General features: G+C 37.3%; 1 protein-coding gene across 1 annotated transcript; it reads right to left on the bottom strand.

Annotated features, from left to right (window-relative positions):
• Window positions 1–4,828: 4,828 nt before the first annotated feature.
• Mrgn1 (Mahogunin ring finger 1) lies at window positions 4,829–7,412 on the bottom strand. Its single transcript, XM_065299670.1, has 7 exons — window positions 7,178–7,412; window positions 7,004–7,122; window positions 6,691–6,950; window positions 6,296–6,638; window positions 6,003–6,239; window positions 5,552–5,941; window positions 4,829–5,498 (listed from the first exon to the last, which is right to left on the bottom strand). The coding sequence occupies exons 1-7, from the start codon at window positions 7,263–7,265 to the stop codon at window positions 5,067–5,069; spliced, it is 1,869 nt and encodes a 622-aa protein (XP_065155742.1). The 5' UTR covers window positions 7,266–7,412; the 3' UTR covers window positions 4,829–5,066.
• Between the last annotated feature and the right edge of the window lie 16,138 nt (window positions 7,413–23,550).

The following is a 23,550-nucleotide window of genomic DNA, read 5'->3' as shown; positions in this document are numbered from 1 at the left end:
ATTTTATTTTGAATCATGTAAAACAATTGGAAAAGCGCAAGCAATTAAAGTTAATAATAAATTTGATTTTCAAATGGCTAAAGAAATGCGAGAACATACCTTGATGCAAAATAAATTTTTGCGTTTTGTTGCATAAGTTGTATGGACCTTAATTATGCACATTGTAGGACCAATGTAACACGCGTATAATACCAAAAGAATACGACGGCTAACGGAACATCACTCACGCTTTACCTCTGAGTATGTACAATCCGCGTGGTACGAGTATGAACACCCCACATCAATCGCGCACAATCGAACAAGCATTTATCAACCCAAGAATAATGACGAAAATGTGCGTGCAGATCACCTGACGACAAAAATGAAACTAACGTGGTACACAAGCCAACCGCGTGGCGATCGCACTAAAATTACACGAGATAAGAAAACATGTTTGTTTATAAACACAGATACTTTCAGCGTGGTAGTGTAGAACATAAGAAGAATTGTACTTGTACTATGCATGGAAAATTTAATTACGATTAATTTCTGAATCGGAAACTAGTAACATAATTACAGATTAAGGCCCTATTGGCATATAAAAACAATAATTTTCATTAAAATTTAAATAGGGCCTGAAGGGTCTGAAAACTGTATTTAAAAATTAGTATTATTTCAAAAGCTACCGTTGCTGACAAATATTTCGTCATAAAAAAATTGAAAACAAGTGAGGTGAGAATAACCTCCGGTATTTAGTGAACTAATTGACTTTATTAGAGTTTCTCTACGCCAGAGTAAAGCTAAGAAGTTCCTCTACAGTGTAGAGTCTACACGATGCACTCCCTCCAACCTTCCACCCTTTCCGGAGGTGTTCGAAAATGCTCTTTAAAAATGAGCAATTTCAGGAAAATTTAAAATATGATGGGGAAAACACCCTGTATCTTGTAAACTAATTGACTTTCTTAGAGTTTCTCCCCTCCAGAATAAAGTTAGAGAGTTTTTCTACAAGATGTATTGCCTCCAATCTTCCAGTCGTTCCGGAAGTACCCTAAAATGAACATCGAAAGTGGGCAATTTCATAAAAATTTGAAAACTTTATTTGGAAAACGCCCTGTATCTCGTAAATGATTTGATTTTCTTGTAGTTTCTTAACGTTATGTGTTGAGTTGATAGATCCTCTATTCTATACATATGATTTTAACTAAACCTTTGGAAGTGTCTTAAAATAACCTTCAAATATCGTGAATTTAGTCCTATAAATTTCATTTTTGGCCGAAGAACTGGGTCGAACTTTTCTTGATAAAATTTGTTTGGTCAAAGAACAGAGTCGAACTTTTCTTGTTAAATTTTTTTCTGTAAAAAAAACAGGGTCCAACTTTTATACTTAACAATTTTTGGTCAAATATTTTTGTTAAATTTTTTTTCGGTCGATTTTTTTAAAAACTTTTTTCGGTTAAATTTTTCTGTAAACTCTTTTTTAAAATTTTTTTCGGTCGAATTTTTTGTAAACATTTTTTCGGTTGAATTTTTTTGTAAAAATTTTTTCGGTTGAAAAACATGGTCGAACTTTTTTACTTAAAATTTTTCGTTCGAATTTTTTTGGTTGAAAAACAGTTTACATATTTAAAATTATGAATGTAGATTTACATTTTACATTATAAAACATGTTAAAATTTTCAGTTATCAACACTTACGTAATAATTAAAAATGATCACTAACTTGAAAACTAATTAAGATAAAGCAACTAAACCTGGATTAATGGAATCCTGGTGATGTCTTACTTCAATTGGAAACATTTGGGGTAAATCGGAGAAGTGGTTTTATTTGATCAGTTTAGAATTTACCACCCATTTTCCGAAATAATGATTTTATCGGTAAACTGACTTCATATCTTTCATCCCCTTGGAAAACTCAATCAATTAGCGTTTTCCATTTTCTTCTAGCTTAAAATTTTTTTTTGAGTCCAAAAAGAGTCAAGTGTAATCTTGATCTTTTTGAGTGGTCTTTGGTCAACTTTGGAAAATGGAGAAATCTAAATCTGCCATTTTATAGATCCTTATCATGGCATGAACAAAATGATGAAAATTTTTTACTAACTTTATTATTTTCCGAGAAAATCGCGGTGGAAAACTTTATAGGCACATATTTCAAATATTTCAAATTTTAAATGTTATCTTCTTTAGGATTTGATGCTAAACATTGGGGTGTTTTTGGTTTTTGTTTATCTCTATTAGTTCCTGAGGTAATTGATTCTTTAGTCTCGATGGGAGTGCACATTTCACTTAATGAGATTTGCAGGAAATACCTTACTGCTAATAAGAGAAAAGTCGTTTAAATTTTATTATAACGAGCCCCTCTACACAATGAGGTAGCTATCAACAATTAATAAAACAACTCTTTTAATGTCAGGCGCCTCCGCCAATTTGTCATAATTAATTGCTTTTTAATTAAATTTAAAAAATACTGTTTTATCAATCAGGAATTCAAAATTCCAACTTTTTAATTTAATATTTTGACAGGAAAATTTAAATAAAAAAGTTCGACTCTGTTGTTCAAGCAAAAAAAATTTAAGAAAAAAGTTTAACCCTGTTATTCGACTAAAAAATTCGACCTTGTTCTGTGACAATTTTTTTTTTAAATGCGGCCCTATTCTTCGACCAAAAAAAAATTAACAAAAAAGTTCGACCCTGCTATTCGACCAAAAACTGAAATTTTTGGGACAAAAATAGCTATTTTGAAGTGCTTTTAAAGGCACTTCTAGAAGAGTTAGGGGGTTGGAAAGATATGGATCGGATAGAAAGACTCTCGAACTTTAACATAGCCGTGAGAAACTTCAAAAAAGTCAAATAGTTCTCGAGAAACAGGGGTTTTCCACACCATGTTTTCAATATTTTTGAAAAATGTCAATTTTTAAAGGGCATTTTAGGACACTTCCGGAAGGGCTAGAAGTTTGAAAAGATATGGATCCTATAGAGAGACTTACGAACTTTAACATGGCGATAAGAAACTACCAAAAACTCGAATAGTTCTCGAGGTACAGTGCGTTTTCTAAACCATATTTTAATTTTTTATGTAAAATACCAATTTTTAAAGGGCATTTTAGAACACTCTTGGGAGGGCTAGATAATTGAAAACGTATGCATCGTATAGAGAGGCTTTCGAACTTTACTAGTCAACTAGTTCTTACGATACAAGGTGTTTTCAACACCATGTTTTAATTTTTTTTGAAAAAAATGCCAATTTTTAAAGGGCATTTTAAGACACTTCCGGAAGGGCTAGAAGATTGAAAAAGTATGCATCCAGTAGAGAGACTTTCGACCTTTAACATGGCAATATGAAAGTACAAAAAAGTCAAATAGTTCTCTAGATACAGGGTGCTTTCGACACCATGTTTTCAAAGTTTTTAGTTTATGATAAATCAACAGATATTATGTAATATATAATCCCTTATCATGTAGTATGTATGTTTAATTTCTTGTGTTCAATTTAATAATGTAGTTCATTGAAATTCGTGTCCTTGTGTGCGATTACCGGTACACGTTTGCCTCACCATTCAATTCTTTGTGCGGCTACAAATCAATTGTGCGAATCAATAACATAAGCAGACAATTTCAAACTGTACTCTTAAAATATTTCTGAAATGTCGCTAGATTGTCTGTTTCAACAAAAATTATTCCCACAAGTTTATCCCATCGTTGTTGCCAATAAACAAATGCGAAATTTTAAAATTGTTGATAGCATACCTCACATAAATCAATGTCTCGACTCACAAAAATGTAATTTTTAAGGCTCCAGCATATGAAAATCAGATAGTTATGACATGAATAAAATACAGAATTGCAATTCCTACAATTTGATGCAGAAATGGCTCTCCTGCAAGGTCCCGTTCAATTTCTAGAGCCCTAAAACAAATAGAAATCAGTGCCTCGAAACACAAAAATGCAAATTATATAACTTCGACCTACAAAAATCAGAAAACCAAGCCATAAATAGAATAGAGAATTATATTACTTACAATTTGATGTAGGAATGGCTCTCCTCTGGAGTTCCGTTCAATTTCTAGAGCCCGATAATCACCAGAAATAAGTGCCGCGAAACACAAAAATGCAATTTTTATGCCTTCCCCGTGTACAAATTACAAAACTAAGTGTTAATTACAATAAAGAATTACGATACTTACAATTTGATGCTAGAATGACTTTTCTGTCAGACCCAAAAAGCCAAAAAATAAACAGAAATCAGAGCCTCATAACACCAAACTGCTATTTTTTATCCTTTTCCTTTTACCTTTATAGCTATGTCTACAATTAAAACTGACTTCAATAGTTTTGCCAAAACTTAAGATTAGAAATTATATAGTAAGTGATGCCACCTCTTATCATAATTAATTCCGATCGGAAAATTTTGAATGTCAATATATATTTCACAATTTCCTGCTCCGTAAACGCAATTTATGTGAGGCAAAATTTTCAGAAATGAATTACATAACAAAAATTGTTATAATCATATTGGAAATAGGTATTTTCGTCCTAAACGTGCTAAATTTCATAAAATTTCCCACAATCTTGAAGAAACAACTGCATGACATGGAACAACAGACACTTGAACATGGAATACATGAAGAAGTTCAAACAAATCCTGAGGAAATTTCGCTGCAATACAACGTTTTATCAAGAAACAATAATGACCATTCATTGATTCTTCCCAAGCTGGAAAAAAGAGATACATTCAAGATAATTGAAATGTTCAATCATTCAAGGACATTTAATTTAAACGCCAACTCACCTCGACGGCCTGCAACCGCATTTGAATATTTCTGCAACAAATAATCTTTAATTAATTGGTACAGTTTATATAAATCCTAGTGTATTTAATTATATAATATAAACATATGCAGGAATCGCTATATGCATTAATAAAAACCTTCCAAAAACAACGGATAAAATACAGGGTGTTTCAAAAGGAATGATACACAAAACAGTGCTAAACTTACAGATCTTACACAGATTCATCATCCTCCACCAATTGCCAATATACAAAACAATACATTTTAAAATAAGTTACAAAAGTAAAGTGAGAAATTCTAATTATTCGATAACATTCGCCACGATCTTTTCGGTAATGTTGTTCTGCGCGTTAGCGTTTGCATTTATATTTGCAACAGAGAGCAGATGTCGGGTGCTGGAGCCGCTAGTGTAGCTGTCTTGTGAGCTGCGTGCGCTTGCATGTGACATGGGTGTTCCAGGCAGACGCTGAGGAGTGCTGTCCACTGAACTAGCAGGCGCGCTCGGCTCATAAATTCCATCAGCCGGTGTGACTTCATCCGGAGTGTAATAGTCAGACTCATCACCGTCTTTTTTCGAGTGTTTCTGCATCTCGTGTTGCGAATCATCAGCGTCATCAGTATCAGCACCATCAATTGATTCAACAACATCTTCAATATTCAAAGCGACATGCCGAGGAGAGGTATTGTTGAGTAATGGAGACAATTTCTCAGCCTCACTGTCCTCATCCATAATCTAAAACATCACAATTATAACGTATCAAAAATACACGTGAAATATTAACATACTTCTTCTTTATCCAATTTTTCATTGAGATGCTTAACAACAATCTCTTTATCCTTATTCTTGGAATGTTTGCGATTGTGTTGATTTGAACCTGGATCGGTGAGAAGTAAACTTTTAGTTTCTTTTTGTTCATTGGAATCTCTAGGTGTTTCCTCAGAATGAGTAGAGAGCAGAACGGCCATTCCAAACTCTGGTGCGTTTGAGTCTTCTTTAACTGATTTTCCTTTTGTTGGTTGGCCGTTGAGTATTTTAGCCGCCTGGATTGCAGATTCATTTTCGGGTGTTTCCACCAAATCCGGCATTGCGGCAGGTGCGCGTGGGATACATGGACCATTTAATGCCTCAATAAGAGAGACAGCTTCGTATCCGATCGGAATGTTTTCACAATTTCCCTATGCAATATAGAGTAACATTAAATATCGCCTTGAAAGATAAAAAGTAATTAATAGTTACATCAGGTGGACTAACTGGTGGAAGAGCCATATTGCCAGTTTTCTGTAATGCACGGATCTGCAAAAGAGCTCTGAAAGGCGCTCTGCAAATCGGACAATTGTTGGCCTGATAACGCAATGAATCAGCGCATGAATTACATAAGCAGAGATGTCTGCAGGGTAAAATTAAAGTGTCACGCACATCACACATGCAAATTACACATTCCGAACCGTTATCATCTGTATCGTCATCGGTACACTACAAAATAAACCAGATATCAATAATGGACTAAGATATAATTCATATTAACTTACTTTGTCATTATTCTTATTCTCTATTCCATAAATTTCTTGCAGTAGGTAGCACAAACCATCAACAAACAACTTCTGTTTCAATGCCTTGAGAGAATAAGTCCCATCTGACATCTTCTCAACGCTGGCATAAGTTGCATGTGATTGACGATACTCATCTGGGCCTTCATCAGCCACACAATGGATCGCAATCGGAATGACTTCACGATCCATATCGTACAATAATTCATCTTCATTGTAACGAGTCGGATCAAAAACGTGCAACATTTGACAAAATTGTTGATTAGCCCCGCGTTTATACCGAAAAGTTTCACTTGTTGTCTTCGGATCACGTGGTATGTAACGACTAGAAAATTATAAAACTACTTTAAATGAAAAGTTCGTTTTTGAACACTTACACAGCTCCAACTGTTGAATAGTCCTCCATAGCCAAATAATAGATAGTAATCGAGCAGCGGACGTCACAATCGAACGTAAATTCAATGTTAAAATTCATTGACTTGCCCAGTTCCACATCTGCATCACCTCCACCTCTATCAATTCTTGGTTTGACATAATCAACAGGAGCCCTGACAAATCTTAGAGATTCTTTCCTGATATTCACAAGACTTTTGAGAGTTTTTGTAGGCTCACTGGGTTGTGGTGGAGGATATGGAAACTAAATAAAATATATAGCTATATTTATTGTCGTACATTACATTTGTAACTTACTGGTGTGGGTCGAGATCCCAAGAAATTCAAATCAGTATTCTCTCCAAACAGGTATGATTCTGGTTGTGGAGTATCAAATCGCTCTCCGCCCATAATAAAATGCGTCCCGAAGTAATTTCCTACAAGATATTTATAACCAAAGTTAAATAATTTAGCTCTAAGAGGTCAACTCACCTGATCTAGGTGGATATCTGTAGGCATGATGATTAACCATATCCACTTCTTCCACGCCTGCATTCTGACGACTGGTTATCGCACCCATTGTCGCAGAGAAAAGAATGCAGCGAATTTAACACAACTCCACCATCATAGGTTCATTTTCTTAACATTGCTAATTGTTGACTTGAAACGCAACTGACATCAAAACAATGTCACTCCACAGCTCTGCAACACTGTCACTTGTTCTTCAGCGGAGTTTGCGCGATGGAGCAAGATTGTGTATATTGGGTTGCCTATAGTGAACTACCAAAACTTAATAAATTTCCGAAAATATTTTACCAATTATACGGAAACAACAAAAATAAACAACCTTTAAGAAAAAAAAAACTCTTATAAAAGCAAATCATTAATAACACTATTTTAAATTATTGGAAGGATTTTCTTTTAATTTAATTTAGCGCGTCTATATTCGAATAGTCTGAATTGTAGAACAACTCGGAGAAATAAATTATGAAACGCAAGAAATATATGTGTGTGAAAATGTGATATGAAAATAACGACGACGGCCTCGAATAGTTGTGACGGAGAATGCTCTAGTGTTCTCACCACGTCCTGTTTTTCTGCGTGAGTGCCACTCGGGCCTTCGCGTAATTATCTTATGTGCGGGAGACAATAAAGATTGCGAGATGAGATTCCTTTGTACGTAATGAAAACTCCTGCAACACAAACAACTGTATTTAAAGTTTAGAATTTATCCGAATATGTAGATTATTTGACTGTCAAAGTTCCGTAATTCTAGTTTAGTTCGCTTGTTCAACTGTATACAAATCTCTTGTGGTGATGTAATCGGAATAATAGCATAACGAATAATTAATGCCTTTATTAAACGTGATCGAAAATAGATTTTTGATTACAAGGTCAATGGGAACGCAATGACCAAATGGCAAATAACAACATTTTACCACTGAATTTCACTGGACTAGATAGAGTTTGCTCTAGTTTGCTTCACTTGCATTGTTCGTTCGCTCAGAATAATCACTCGTTGTGATCCTAAACGGCATTGATTGCTAATGTGCGGTTAGCTGCAAATTACGATCGTTTGTATTTTGTACCCCGGATCGCATCTACCTAGTAGTGCAAAACAAATTTCAACATTCTTCCAAAACAATTTCAAGATAATCATTTAAAGTTTGATAAAATTAACTGGAAATGTCTGCAGTAACAATTTGTTTTTCGTTAAAGATACATAGTTTCTTTTATGAATACGATTATAGCATTACGGATGCGATTATGATTATAGACCACACCCGATTTGCTGCAAACGTGTGAAGGCATGAAATTTTATTTTACATATTCGGGTCACTTATGCAGGTTTTAGTGTCGCCACAACGACGCTATTTGCGTGGGGAAATGCGCTCAATTTGGTTCGGTTATGGCTTTAAACTCGCGTCGAACACGATCGTTTATTTGGCTAATTCTGCGCGCAGACCGCGTGAGATTTTCCATTAAAGGCTGCAATAAATCGCAATGGCTTAAACACTAAACACTTTAAACACTCTGCAAACACACGCCTGTATTTTCTTTGCTCAAAATTTTATCCTACACATCTAAACGGTGTAAAATATAAAATTTTTAAAGCAAGAATATTCAAGAAATGCTTTTACGCCTGTTATGAGTAAGTGGCGTCGTGAAATATTCAAGCTGCATCATTGAGGTGTAAACGTTTTAATAATGCATTCGAGGCGGTCGCACTAACAACTCCAAGAGCCGTTGCCACAGCTTAGTGAAGGCGCCGGGCAACATACGACGAGTAAGCGAGTTTCAGGTAAATTCACCGCTGGAAATATCTCCGGGTTTGAAAGTTTGTAGGGCTCTAGAGAGGTTAAGTTTTTGCCCACCACACCTGCACATCTGCACAATACAAGCGAGCACTTATTCAATTTGAATTTATTAATCTGATACGCGATACTTTGCGAATCGCATGCGTGGGAAATGGGAAATGTTTCGGTAAGGTTGTAAATTATGTGTCATCTTAGCCTGTTCATGATTCATACAGCCCGTACGGGAAATATTTATTCCAATATGTATTGAATTAAATTTACGTTGAAAACTTGTCTAAACGCTCGGTATATGCGTATCTGGTTTCTGGTGCAAATGTCTCTTCGGTTTCCTTGCGATAATGAACTTTGGGCGCGCAATGCGCAGTGGCAGGAAGATTAGTTGCTTGTACTTTGCATCCGGTGAATGTGTAATGAATCGGTCCACTTACCACTCGAATTTACAGTCGAAAATTTACCCTATGCTTATCATTGTCAATTAATTAATTCTACAGTGTATTTACGTTCAATGTGAATGGCATTCAAACCGGTTTTGGTAAATACTAAATTTTTTTGTAAATAGTGTAATATGGTGTGAGCGGCTGTAAATTCGATTCGCACTAGATAAAAGCCTGTCGGAACACTTGACCATGCGGCCGACCATTAATATCACCACATTTTGGTAAAATTACGCGCCGCCTGTTTGAATTTACTGCCGCGTTCGCCTGCCAGGTTAAAACCGGGTGCGTGTTCGGCTTTTCGAGAGGATGACGCTCACTGCTCACTTCGAATTGCGGCCGATGTAGGGGGCAGCGACAGCGATTGCGATATAAAACAAACGCACGCCGATGGTGGTGGTGCCACCGCCGGCGCGGCTGCTGAAGCCGAGCTAGGCCTCATCTGCCTCCGCTATGCCTCCTCTGTACCTCCTCTGCCTCTGCCTGGGAAGGGAAGGCTCCATCGATCCGGCATGGCGCACACGCGGCACTCGCACACGCACCGCTGCCGCCTCCGCCGCCTCCACCGGCCCGACATAAAGGAAGACGCGCGAGCAAAGCAAGCACCCAACGTTGGAGATATAAGCTACCACCAATCCCCACGCTGCCGCCACCTTCGTTGATTTTAAACGTTTTGACCGGTTAACTCTTTTTTTTGTGCACACGGCGTGTAATTTAAACCGCAACAGTAGAAGAAAATTTTTTTAAAAATAATTTGCAACAAATTGACAAAAATAAGACACAACAAGTGTTCATCATTAAGCTCATTAAAGTAAGCAAAGATCGGTTATGTTTCTGTCGCCGAACACGTAAAAATACGCCATTAGTCGTCTAGACTGCCAAAAGTCGATAACAAACAGGTTCAGCACGCTCGATTTGTCCCAACAAAAGAAAATCCAATTTTACACTAAATCGAAAGACTTGCGCGTGCGACGATGCTTCGCCAAAAATCAGTCTTAAAAATAATTGAGAATAATGAACAATAAACAGACAGCCCAGACGGTGTCAGACAACATTCGTCGAAAAACAAAGCCGAATCTGAAATTGAGTTAAAAAGCAAATTAAGCTTATATACATACACATTCCCACTTAATTTGTACAGATCTGTTGTGACTTTCGAATTTCGTCTACATACAATATTTAAACTTGTCGCTTTTGTTCATTAGCGTAATTAACATTTGAACGTTCGCGTATTATTATAATTAACGATGAATAAAGCTCGGTGGGCGGAATAGTATTATACGTGATGGCGTTTCTTGCCACAGTTATTTTCATAATTGGAATTTAATTAATAAAGACTGCGACCTCCACCTACAAGTTTAATCGAACCGAATAGAAGATATTGAGGTGGAATTAAATGAATTTGAATATCATAGAACGCATTAATTGTAACACGCATGCGCAATAATTTATATCAATCCACAATTTAATTGCGATTCAAATGAGTCAATTTAGGATTTGACTTTGTTTACCTTGCTTTCAATACTTGCCATTTCAATTTGAAATCATCGCTTTACTTTCCCCTCAAATCGTGTAGCGTATTATTTGACATCGCCGCTGTTATTTAATCTGGTGGAAACATATTTAATGGTAGCGTGTGGTGGATGTGCTGACGGTGCTCGATGGAAAACGCGTCGCTATTGCGTTTGCCGAATCGGTGCCATTGAACTAAATGTCAATCTGCGTTCGAATACGCAACGAAATATTGCTCTACGCACCGCCCGCAGAAATAAAGCGAACATGCGCAATTTCGAAAAAATCGCCAAAAGCCAAAAGAGTAAAACGCAAATTGAGAACTCGCAATTACAGCAATTTGAGCCTGTTCATTATTACAATTTGATATTTTCAGCGATAGAGAGAAACATGCGATGGATGCGTAGTTATAACTCATATTTTTTCTGGTTATCCTTTTTATTTTAGCTTAACTTTTACTTCGAGAAGTAAGTACTCGTAGTCGTACATTCGAATGATTCTCAAGAGACGATTGAATGCGCATGTAGTAGTTGATATACCTTTCGAAAGATACTTCTACATATCTACAGATAGATTTTCAGACTTCGTCCTCGGTAGGCGACTAAATAAAGCAAACACACGCCTTCGCCTTCGCGTCGTTCATGCGGCGAAATTGAATTCTTCGAGTGCGAAACCATCCGAGAAGTCGACATCTTCTATCGATAAGGTATTGCAACTTACGAAAATAATATAAAAGAGACACCTACGTAGTATATGTATCAAAAACTTGAGAACGTTTGATATAAATGATATAAATCAAAATTTATAAATAAATTGTTAGTATGTAAATGTCGATTCTATTCCAAACAAAAAACAAGGTAAAACAAATAAATTTCACCGACAAATTTTTAGTAATTTTAGTAAATTTTGTACAAAATGCGCTAAGCTTGTCAAAGAAATGTTAAATAAAAAAGTCCAAACAGTAGGAAGGATCGTGAGACTATAATGGAGGGACAGAATGACACAAAGCACAAAGAAATGTCTCCCGCCCGCCACTCACGTGATTTTCTCATCATGCTGTCGTAACGCGCATCAAAAAAACACACATACACAATCCCAAACAAGCAAAAATAAAACGAAATAAATGTAAGTACGTACAGAAAAATAAATAAAAAATAAATTACACCCTGTATGTTAACTCCACGTATACGAGTTTTGATAGTGATATTAAAATACAAGTCGGTGCGCACGGCGAATTTGCTTGACGACACGGTCGCCGCACGTGCTATGGCTCGCACGAATTGTGGAAATTGTGGAAATTGTAATTCCCGGAGGATAACGAATCCTCGATGGTATTCATCGACGGCGACGCAAACATCTCTCGCTTACATCCCGTGCATCCCTTTCAACATACATGTAAAACTAGAATTAATTAGTAAAATTTAAATTGCAATACTTGACGCAAACTTTAATTAGGTGGTTTGTTTGCAATTCGGTTTTTCACCCATAAATTACGATTAATACGTGTAATATGTAATTTTAATAAGTGTAATATTGGATAGGAAAGCCCAGCCAGCGATTTTAAGCTTGAGCTCTCCGAGCATTGTTTGTTTAATCTCCTTATCCTTCTTGTGGAGGATGAGCGCACAGGGTACGTTGTGCTGAGGGTAGAGAGTTTTCTTGTTAATGACGTTGATAATCGTCTAAAGGGCCCTCTTTCCATTCTGCCCGCTAGAAAGCGGCGTCCTTTTTGGGACCTCTCGCGTCGCACAAAGGACACAATTTTAGATACACTATGAAATCTTATTTGCGCGCGATAATTATGCTTGCAAACAGCGCATTTAAACACAAATTGTTAATGAAGTTATTATTAGTATTCAAAATAATTAATTTACTCTTTAAATTGGTTTGACTTTCAAATGCTTTGCGCACGTTGCCAATTTGTGCTTATAATAAAAATACAGCGGATGTTTGTTTGCAGCGCTGCACAAGTTTGCATTTCGGTGACGCGAAATGAATTAAACATGGTCGTCTTGCAAATGAAGCGCGCGCAGTCCTTTGGCGTAAAAGGTGCTTCGGTTTTTCATTAAAGGCAGCCTGAATAAATAAATTGTTTGCTTCGCAATCAATCGAAATGAAGACGGAAGAAAAACCGACAAAAAATTACGAATACATACAGCGTGTTCAAAGTGTAATATATGTGTATATTTTTTGTCGAACAAGACGATCGAGTCAACGCAACGCGTTTGTATAATGTATAACTGTGGGGCAGCGCTGAGCGACGCCGCGGTGCTTGTCCTCGAAGGACTCTTCAACATTTCAGCGTTGCCGTTGCTGGTGCCGCGGTGCGCGGTTAAATAATATAGCACTTTGCAGTGGGAATATTTTTACCGGCTTCGTCGTTTGCTGCTGCTCGCCTATTGTTGTTCGCATGTTGAACGTGTTGGCAGCGCCAATGGTTTTCAGTCCGCGTCGTTCACTCGCTTCGGCCGTAAAAGAAAACAATAACTTTCACTACCTCTCAGAGTTAAGAGTAATGTTTAAGTGCACATTGAAACAAAATGCGGAAATATAAATTTATATTGCCTCGGAACGAGAAAGTGGTTACATTTCTTAAAATACACTTTTTTTAGATTCATTACATAATTCATATAGGTAGAGTAATGCAGTTAAAAAATAACAATTAAAATGATTTTTCTACTTCCACCTATAAAGCACAAGTTTTTCCACGGTTTTTAGCCACAGGAAGTGAACAGCCAAGTCGTGAGTAATATCCATTATTTACAAGCATTATTTACGAGATGGAGTTTGCGCCTGCGCATTTGTACTAGTGAGCGAGTAAAAAATTGAAATACAAAAACATCAACGTGGAAATAGAGTGTAAGTAGAAAAAAAATAGCGTTAGCATCACGTGGCTAGACGATGTTAAACACTAGATTGCTTAAACTTAATAAATCTTGTGAGTAAAGTCCCAGTTTAGCCATTTGATACTTAATATACTATTAATGAAGTAAATAGATTTCTAGTTAATTTACATTTTGAGGTTATGTACAATACCAACTTATTATTTCGCAGCTCTAACTTCTATGTAAACGTTTGATAACAATTAAATTCTCAATTAAAAGCATATTGCAGTTCCACTCAAATTCACCACGCAAGCAAACAAGCACAGCCTGGTTTTGACAGTTAAACACAGGAATACAATTCCTATTATCGCGCTTATCGCTCAACATTAACCGACTGAAAAACATAGAAGACGTAAAATTTGATCTTACCTTTCGTGAGATCGAAAAGAAGTTAACTTTCTAATTGAGAAACAAGTTGTATACGTGTGGGCGGTGTTGTCAAGTCGACTTGCAATTAAAATATGTTTAATAACTGCCAGCGCCCGCTTGGCGTTGTTGAAGTTGGAAGGCTTAATTAAGATACTTTATTTACGAATTTGCGAATTGTGTATTTTTACGTCTTGTAACTCCTCGACAATATTTAGACATTCGGACGTGGGAAGGCAATTTAATACTTTAACGATAAACGCTCCAGTTTCAGATGAAGCCAACGTGCGGAATCGGAGCGTTAACAAACGCACTCTAATTGGCAATTTGAAAACGTTGCGCGATAAAATTTTACAGCAAACGTACACAAACAAGACGAGAAACAAAAATGTCAATACTGTTCACTTTTTTCTTGCTCTTATTAGTTTTGTACATGCTTGAGGCAGTTGAAGATGTTACACGCCGGGTGATATGAAACATGGCGGCTGTCATGTCCGCCTCCGGTTCTGACGTCCCCAGCGGCGACCAGTGGCGGCCAACTTGCGCTTTTAATAAATGTCAACTACACAAAGCAAGCAGAGTTTAATCTTCAGACTTCCGGATGAAACTTTTGTTTTGCTTTAAAATAAAACACCAGTTTTAATAAATGTGTGTTTGGTTGCATATTTAAATTTTAGTTATATTTAAATTCCGCTGCAAGCGTAATGTACGATTTGATAAATATTGATTTTCCTATTGAAATGCCATTCGCGTATTCGCTAAAACCATTCGGAATGTCATTTCTCATGCGCTTTGAATGTGCTTTGCCTCTTTTCCGCTTTGCGCAGCCGACGGGCTTTCCACATTGGCAATAAATTATCCGCGGCGATTACAACCTATTAATCCGTCGTTTCATTTATTATCGCAAAAAAGCGCACAGCGCGCATACGATACGTCATTGACTTTGCAAAAGGGGTGGTAACATGTGACGGACTGTCGCGCCACTCGAGTCCTACGTCCTGCGGCTCTGTTTTGCTCCATCCGGAGACGTGAATTAATTCGAAGCACTTTACGGTAATAAATTCTTGTTTGGATTGGAATTTATTTACAATCGGATACTTTCAAGTGCTACGCAAAAAACAACAACACAACAGAAAAATCCATCATAAATCATGTTTTTACAATGTGTGGGGGGTTTTTAAATTTTTATATTGAATTGTCTAGAATTTCCACCGGATGCCCGAAGTTCACATCTTTTTTATTTCGGTGGGATTTTCTTTATTTCAAGACGACATAAAAAAGGCGGGTCTCACTTCACTATATGTATACCTTGCGCTAGGAGCAGCCGAGAACGAAAAAAAGGAAATTTTTGCTCGTAATAAATTCGAGTCCCACTCAAGCAAGACAAGAGAGTCGAAGAGAACCTCGGCGATTTTTATTGTTGATCGAAATAAGATTGTTGTAATTTCAGTTCCTCTTGCGCACATAAATCATGAAAGCAATCGTCTATTAGGAGAAACGAGCAGCGCTATCGTTGAAAGCGAAAAGGACGCGAACGAGACTCGAGAGGGAATATTTTCAGGAGACGAAATTCATCCGAAAATTGAGAAATTGAGAAAATTGAGAATTGAGATTCGAAACCGGTTTCGCGCTCTGCTCGATTACTCGAGTAATTCTATTTGCCGACGTTGTTTTATTAAATTTTAGAATTTCACAATTCGCAACCAATCTGATCAGCTCAAGGAACATAATTGCTGCACATTCTTCTAATTGCGGACATATTTAAGGCCTAAACATATATAATACTGGTTAAAATTCAATTTTCCGTCAACAAAGTTACCAAGGAAAAAAACGCACAACCCCTTTTTTGCCATTATTACACCACTTATTATTTATTAGCAGTACCAATAAGTTAAAATAACTTTTTTCTTAAAAGTTTTAACGACTTTCGGCTGATAAGAAAAATACCAAGAATACATTTCGAACTCACGACAAAAGAAAGAAAAAAAACTTTTAACTTTTAGCACCCAAGTCTTAACGAGTTTTTTTCCTATATAAAATCAAACCAACAAAAGGAAACGAGTTGTTTTCTTCCCCTGCAGAAAAAAACGCGTAAATAATTGTTATTTTTTATGCGATGATGGAATAATCACGACCCGCTTGGAGAGGCCTGCCTGGACACACACTCGGCAGTTATCCTTGTTCACACATGAGTGCGCGTGTCGGCGCGCTTTGGATTTCAGTCAAGTCTGAGCGCATTTTTCTTGGCAGAGCGACGACAAACCGACTCGTTTTCGCGTATAAATATAGTTTTTGTGCGCGCGCGGGCGCTTTATAAATGTCGCGAGCAAAACAACGCGCCGGCGATAAATGTTTCGACGTTTGCGCGCATATTTATCGCGGCGGAGCGATATTAAAACAGTCTGCACATGCCAACCACGAAAAACATATGCTCTGCGGAAAAGTTCCGCGTGCTGAACATGTTGCCCGGCGCCTCCACTACCACTACTTTCATATATGTTTCACAATGTACCACAAAACAATAAAATTCTAGTTTGCATAAAAGTTTGCATATCACACAAAACATTTTCATTGCAAATATGTTAGAATTATATATAAAATTTCAAACCACAGAAATAAAATTTTATTTTGTTGGCAACGTGTGAATTTGCTAAAATTAACTCAAAAAATGATTAAAACACATGCGGTTTTAAACCTCAGCACACACGTTTAAAAATGTTTGGAAATGTTACAACATTTGAACACTGTGTGCGAGTGTGGGCGTTAAATATAAATTCGTGCGGCTGTCAGATATTAATGTTTTATGTACGCGCGGCGTGCTCTTTTTTGCGTGGTGTTCTGAATAACGGAAACTATCGGTGATAGACGACGTCGCTAAACTTGCTCAAGTTTTGTTTTTTTGTTGTGCATTGTGCAAAACAACAAACAAACCAAATCGCTAAGATCGATTTATCACACCAGTCACACTGTCATCAATTTTTATTCCGTAAAATGTTTTTATTACTTACTTAAAGCGCTATATCTTTATGTTGTAAAATTGAATTCAATTTGTTTCGCTAACTTCTTTATGTTTGCGCAGTAGTGTCGCATTTGGTTTTACGAACTTTCCAGCGCAAACTTCCAGACATCCGAAACTTGCAAAAGTTTACTGTGCATCCTCTGAAATTGCACGCGCGCTGTTGTTTTCGACATCTTAAACTTTCCATTCCGGTCCTTGTGAGTCGCATTTTGTTCGGTTTTATTTTATTGTGTCATCATGCAGGGAAAAAAATTATTTTTCCTGCGCTCAATTCTGATTTCTATGAGTGAATAACGCTGTAAAATTGAAAATTTGCTGCAAATTTCAACTTATCCATTGTTATCGGCGTATCGACGTTTTAGAGACGTTGAGAAATGCAAGCGCGGCGATTCTCAGACAGTCATGTGAAGTTTGTTTGGCATTTCGTGAGTGCTGGAAAAAGAACAAACAAGTACGGCAGAGAAACGTGACATTTACGGAAATTCGCACTTATTCGCACTTATCCACAAGCTGCGCACACTAAAATTTCACGATAAAACTTAAGATAAACAGTTTTCAACTTTTCCGACTTTAATTAAAATAGCCGCTAGTTATTTATTGCCGACTTACATCAATTTCGCCATGTTTATTTTTATAATTATACTGTCATCTTCGAATTAAGCTATACAAATTTATATTTTTATTTTATTTTTATTTTTTCAGATCAAGTTTTGATTTATTTTCGGCTGTGATTTATTAAACGTCCTTGTGCCAAAAATTCACTCTTTACTCAAGCAAATATTGCACCGTCATCAGAAAAAAAAATGTTTGTCCTGATCAGTGTTGATTCAAGTGTGTCATACGTGAGTTGCGCAAACCTTTTAAATCGACAAACACAAAATCCAGAATCCAGCGCCCTGCGCTGAAGTTCAAGACATTTTCGGTGCTCGAAAATTGTGGCGATAGAGCTGTCGCTCAAATGTTGCAATCTCAACTTTGTGGCTACAATTCACAGGACAAAATCCACAGACATTTCAGGCGATAGAATGGAATGGCATGGAATGGAATTGAGGTGGAAGCAAAGACTAACGCTCTATTTGCTCGCCTGATACTAATGTCACATTCAACATTGACTTTTCCTCGAAACACCGCCAAGTGGCAAACGCGCGCTCATTTTCCACCCTTATGCACCACCACGTGCGAGGAACGTGCATTATTAATTCATTCATTCCTTACTCCGCCACTTTACATCCAACCAAATATATTCCCAAGGAAATTAAATTCTGCCCGTGCAATATTACACTGGATTTCGGTGATTTAAAAATAACACCGAACAAATCTAACCTGAATAATCTAAGAAAAAAATGGTCTGATTTGGTTTGAAATCGATTCGAGTGTGAATTTTCCGTTCGGTGGTTTTGATCTTTACTTGTTTTGAGCTTGAGTGAGCTCATCTCGAAAGGAAAACTCTTATCCGCGACGCGCGGATCAAAGGACTTATTTAAGCCGACTGGCCATAAGAGCCGACCGACGTAAAATGGTCCTTGGTCTCCTTGCGTCTGACGTCGAACATCACTCGAGACGTTACGTTACAACACGCACTTAAAATAGGAAAAATGTGAACGCAAAGTAGACAAAAAAAAACCGAAGAATTTCTTGTGTCAAACGATTTATATAGATAAAAGAAATAAACAGTTGAAAGTTTTTGAAATGTAGGCCTTGAGAATTTGTGTAATTCGCAATCAATTAGGGAAACATCTTGGCTTAATTTGCAATTTCGCGCGCATGTTTTCGATTTGCCGCTCGCCTTTAATGTATTCCAAACTTTCAGCTCGCGCGCCCCCAAAACTTTCAGTTGCTAACTGTGCTCAAAACGACATTTAAATGTCAGCGGCCTGTTTTTAGGTCATCTTTACTATCCGCACAAAACGCAATCAACATTTTTCCACCTACCAACTATATTAATCATTTCTAACCTCAAAAATATCTCCAACCTGAGACACTGTCAACCTACATGTTTATTGTTTTAAGAATTGAATTGAAACAAAGTGTTCCCGTTCGTAATTTAGTTTGATGTTGTTGTTTGTCTGGTTGTTTGTTGGGGGAAATAACAAATTTGGGTAATTTCAGTGGTTTGTGTGCTCGTGCAGCACACGTTGGCTGCAGGCGTAAATATTGACTTTTCATCCCGCGAATAAAAGAAAGATTCCCCGATGGCGCTGGTCGAATGCCCGAATGCCGGAAAACTCGAATAGCTCAACGCTTCGGACAATGTGGTCTATTGTTGACCTTCGCGCGGCAGCCGAGAGATGTTAGCTTTTATCATGAAGCACATCGCCCACACATGCCTAACACGTAATGCATAACAAAAGCCCACATAATACAATAAAATAGGGCTTCAATTGTTGATATCAAATTAGTTTTTCACTTCATAAACAATAATATTTCCACTTCAGTTGTCATAACAGGCAAAAACATTTATTAACTTTTTTTTATTAATGCCAAGCTTGTTATAAACAGATAAAAAATATAAAAATGCGTAAAAGGATGAATGGATATCCTTGGCTTGATTATAATCAGCAAGCTTGTAGGGGATAAAGTTGCGTACGCGTCCTTTAAAGCGAGCGCGTTGTGTTTTAATGAAATTACGCGCGATCTTACAGCGCTTAATTTATTAGAAAGCTTCTAATTAGAAAGCACTAGCAAACCTGTTCATGCAAGACTCTCATAATGCAAACTCGAACTGGTATTCTCGCAAACTATCGACTATCGACTATCAACGATCAAGTAATAACTAAAGTTAAATGCTTTAATTAGAAAACATTTTCATTAAAATTATGATATTGCCCGCGTATAAATATGAAAATTTCAGAAATATTTCTTGTTATCTTTCATAATTCAAAAATTCAAAAATTATAATTCACAAGTTGTTAAAACTTTTTTCGCAGCCCCCGAGCGCGTTTTAGCGCTTTGTACCTCGCGGAAAACGCACCAAAACTAGGTCAACGCCAGCACAAATCATAGATCTTGCCACCGTCCCCACAATCCCGACAACCAGGACGTGACCGAAGGAAAAAGTAGCTCGCAGCAAACGGTGGCACATTGCGACTGTGAATTTAAAAAGTCAGCGGGGACGAAATTTCGGTTTATTATATAAAAGTCACATTAACGAATTCAGCGAGCAAATTAGTCCGGATTTCTCCTTCATCTCCGCCTTCTACTTCCTTTCATGCGTTCTCCGCGCCCCCGCTGCCGGGTATAATTCGGCAATTTTTTTTGCGCGCTTATTTTTGTTTCTTGCCATGTCCCGCTCGAGGTCTGCGAGGATTGCTGATATCTTTCTTCTTCGAAGTCCCCGCAAGGATTTCGAGAAGCAGTGCGCTGTAATCAGTGATCCCCGAACGCGACCGAACGTTGCCATCAACGCAGACGTCGTTTGTCAGGCAGAGGGTTTGTGAAGGTGGGCGTGCAAGTAAGGTTTTGTGGGTTGTTGGGCGGTGTGGGAAGAGTAGGCGTCGTTTGTATTTTCGCACTGTTTCGCAGGATAAGCTCGCGCAATTTTTCACTCCAGCTCATCAGCGCGGGAAATGCTTCACAAGGATGCAGGAATACAAAACGGCTCAATCTTTGCTCCACGGCTTATCTCCTTAGGATTATATAGAGTGCTATTAATTATTTTCTGTTTACAAAACAAGCAATAACACAAAAATATTCATTTTTTGTTTCAAATCAAATAAAAATGCAAAAAAATTATTGAATTAAAATCACCAAACTACATTATTTGATTAACTTTGCAATGAAGATAAACTGGAGCGCTTAGCGCCTCCGATTTGCGATTGGTTCGTTGCTCTGATGGAATTTTCTTGTAAGCTCGAAAACCGCACGATGCAATCCCGCAAGAAAGGTGGTTAGCGGCGCAAATCCAAACTTTATATTCGTAATCATTGAATGCCGAATATCGAAAGCTGTGCGGGAAATCACCGCAAGTTTAAAAGTCGACCGGATGAAAAGTTCGACGAAGAATTTTGCTAGTTAAGCAATTTCTGAGTTATGTGAATGGGATACCGTTTTGAAAACTTTTCTACAGATCATTATAAAGATTTAAATTTTACAATTTTTTGCCTATTGGAATATAGAATTTTATAAATTACGTAAAATACACCAATTTATCTAAAATTCCGCGCGTTATTCGTGCAAATGTTTGTTGAAGGCGTTTAGGCCATAGTTCATCCTGACCTAGACTAAGAAGGACCACAGGAAAGTCCACAAAGAAGCTGATGCGAGGTCGGGCGCTTGTCTGATCCCGCCGAAAACCGAGTTTGGCGAAGGATCAAGAAGCGCGTGTTAAAGATATTCACATTTCATCCCGCACACGACGGCAAGCACTAAGGTTTAAGCGCCGGAAGAAAAACCAAGGCGGATGATGAGAAGACTGTAAATCTAACAGAAAAAAACGACGACGACGACGACACCAGGATAATCGCTTAGGATGAGGTCCTTTCTTCTGGGTTTTCTACTTTAGACTTACTTTATTCCTTCTATAGGTATATCCACCTACGAGTACTTCTTTACTTTAAAAATGAAATTCAGGCTCCCGGCGACAAAATAACATCTATTCGGCGGAGCGGAGAGTAAATAAATAATTTCGCATAAAATAGTTATTAACATTGCAAAATTAAATTCGCGTTTTGCTTTCATGTTTTCTGTAATGACTTAATCGGTTTACGAGCGGTTTAAATGTATGCGCAAATGTACCTACTTCACATTTCAGTTTTGAGTTTTGCGCTCGCGTTGCGAAAACATCTTAAATCTAAAATTAAATGGCGCATCAAAATAGAAGTGGTGTTTAATTTTAAATGCGCGTAACTCGCGCGCAAATTGGTGACACACATGAAATTCATGCATATGTTGAAAAATCGCGAATATCGTGGAAAAACAACACCTGTTTTTTATTCAATGCAAATTAAATAAATACAAAGTACATCAGAAAATTTTTAGAATTAAAAAAATATTAATTAAGTCAAAACAGTTATTTTTAAGTCCTACTTTAAAGTCAAAATAAGAAAATAATCTTTTTATGCCAAAGGCAATAAACATATAATTTCCTGGATAATAAATACCTAATTTCCTATATTTTGTTTCACTCGGTATGCAAACTGAATGTACCATCATGCACGATATCCAACGCCGAGTATTCTCTGCCCGTAGCGGAAAGCATATTGAATTATTAATGTACACACAGAAGAGGATAATGCACGCATCCAGGCGCTTTCTTTTTTCCGCCCGAAAATGGTGTGGAAACGGCGCGCATCGCTCATCCGTAATGTCCACGCGCGCGCAAATATGAAGGCAACAAACATTTTGTGTCAATATATTAATCTCGACGTGATCACCCGCACAAACCGCAAAATATTACCGACCGGAAAAACACACCGGAGGAAAAACGAGTGCCGCACGCACATTTAGCACAAAAGATGCGAAAACCGGAAAAACATACCGGCGCATTACTTTTGTTTTATTTGAGATAATATTGTTTTTGCTTTGCCTCGGCTGAGATTATTTTAGGTGATGGATGGCAAAAAAGGCTTAAAAGGAGCAAAACATTGATTTGATTTATTTCTACTTTTTTTGATGATGGAATGTCGTCCGTCTTTCAATTCCATTATAATATTCAAGCTTCATCAACTTTTGTCCCTTCCGATGCAGAATTCAAATTTTGCATGATTGACTGACCAGTCTAACAATGCAAGAAAATAATTTCCGGTATAATAGACCGTGCGTAGATATTAGTATAGGTAATATGTCCTGTGGAAATTTATTGCTCCGCGTCAGCATCCACCTCACCTGCAGCTAGTTTTCCCAACACGGTTTCCTCCCGCCTTTCGCATTCCTGCTTTACTCGGTGGCTTTTACCGGTCGCAGAAAGAAGCTCCTGCTTTGCTTGCGCGGGTTCCGCTCGCCGTCTTCCTTACCGATCTTCCGATCTATAATGATTTCCTTATTCAAATACGAACGGAAAGGGTGTGAGAACGGCAGCCTACCCACGCGGCTCGTCGGAAGTATCACGGATGAAATAAGAAAACGAAAATTGGATCAGAAATTCATTTTCGCAATTTCATACGGGGGTTTATATATGTATTTCATTTTTACGCCTGTATCCGGCTGAACAAAAAGCATGTGGCAAGTTGAATACAAAAAAGTATCCTTCTTGTCAATAGGAAGCTTTAGTATTCAAAGGAGGGTATCAAATTGTCTTCAGATATTGAATTTATTTCGTTGTGCTGCATTCGAAAGTTTATAAAGTTAAACTACAGCAGACGCAACTTACAAAATGAAAAAAATAAAGGTAATC

This window comes from Atheta coriaria, unplaced genomic scaffold, assembly GCF_025399875.1.
Source record: "Atheta coriaria isolate IRGN ID8LTWV9N9 unplaced genomic scaffold, Caltech_Dcor_3.1 hic_scaffold_3_pilon, whole genome shotgun sequence".
NCBI classification, from domain to species: Eukaryota; Metazoa; Arthropoda; class Insecta; order Coleoptera; family Staphylinidae; genus Dalotia; species Dalotia coriaria.
Note: the sequence above shows the minus strand (reverse complement) of the source record. Positions and strands in the feature narration are given on the sequence as shown.

Excerpts from the sequence above, each read along its gene's own strand:
- Mrgn1 (XM_065299670.1), bottom strand. The coding sequence starts at position 7,265 with ATGGGTGCGATAACCAGTCGTCAGAATGCAGGCGTGGAAGAAGTGGAT. Across the intron at positions 6,240-6,295 it reads AGAATAAGAATAATGACAAA|TGTACCGATGACGATACAGA; the intron begins GTAAGTTAATAT and ends TTTATTTTGTAG. Across the intron at positions 5,499-5,551 it reads AAAAATTGGATAAAGAAGAA|ATTATGGATGAGGACAGTGA; the intron begins GTATGTTAATAT and ends GTGATGTTTTAG.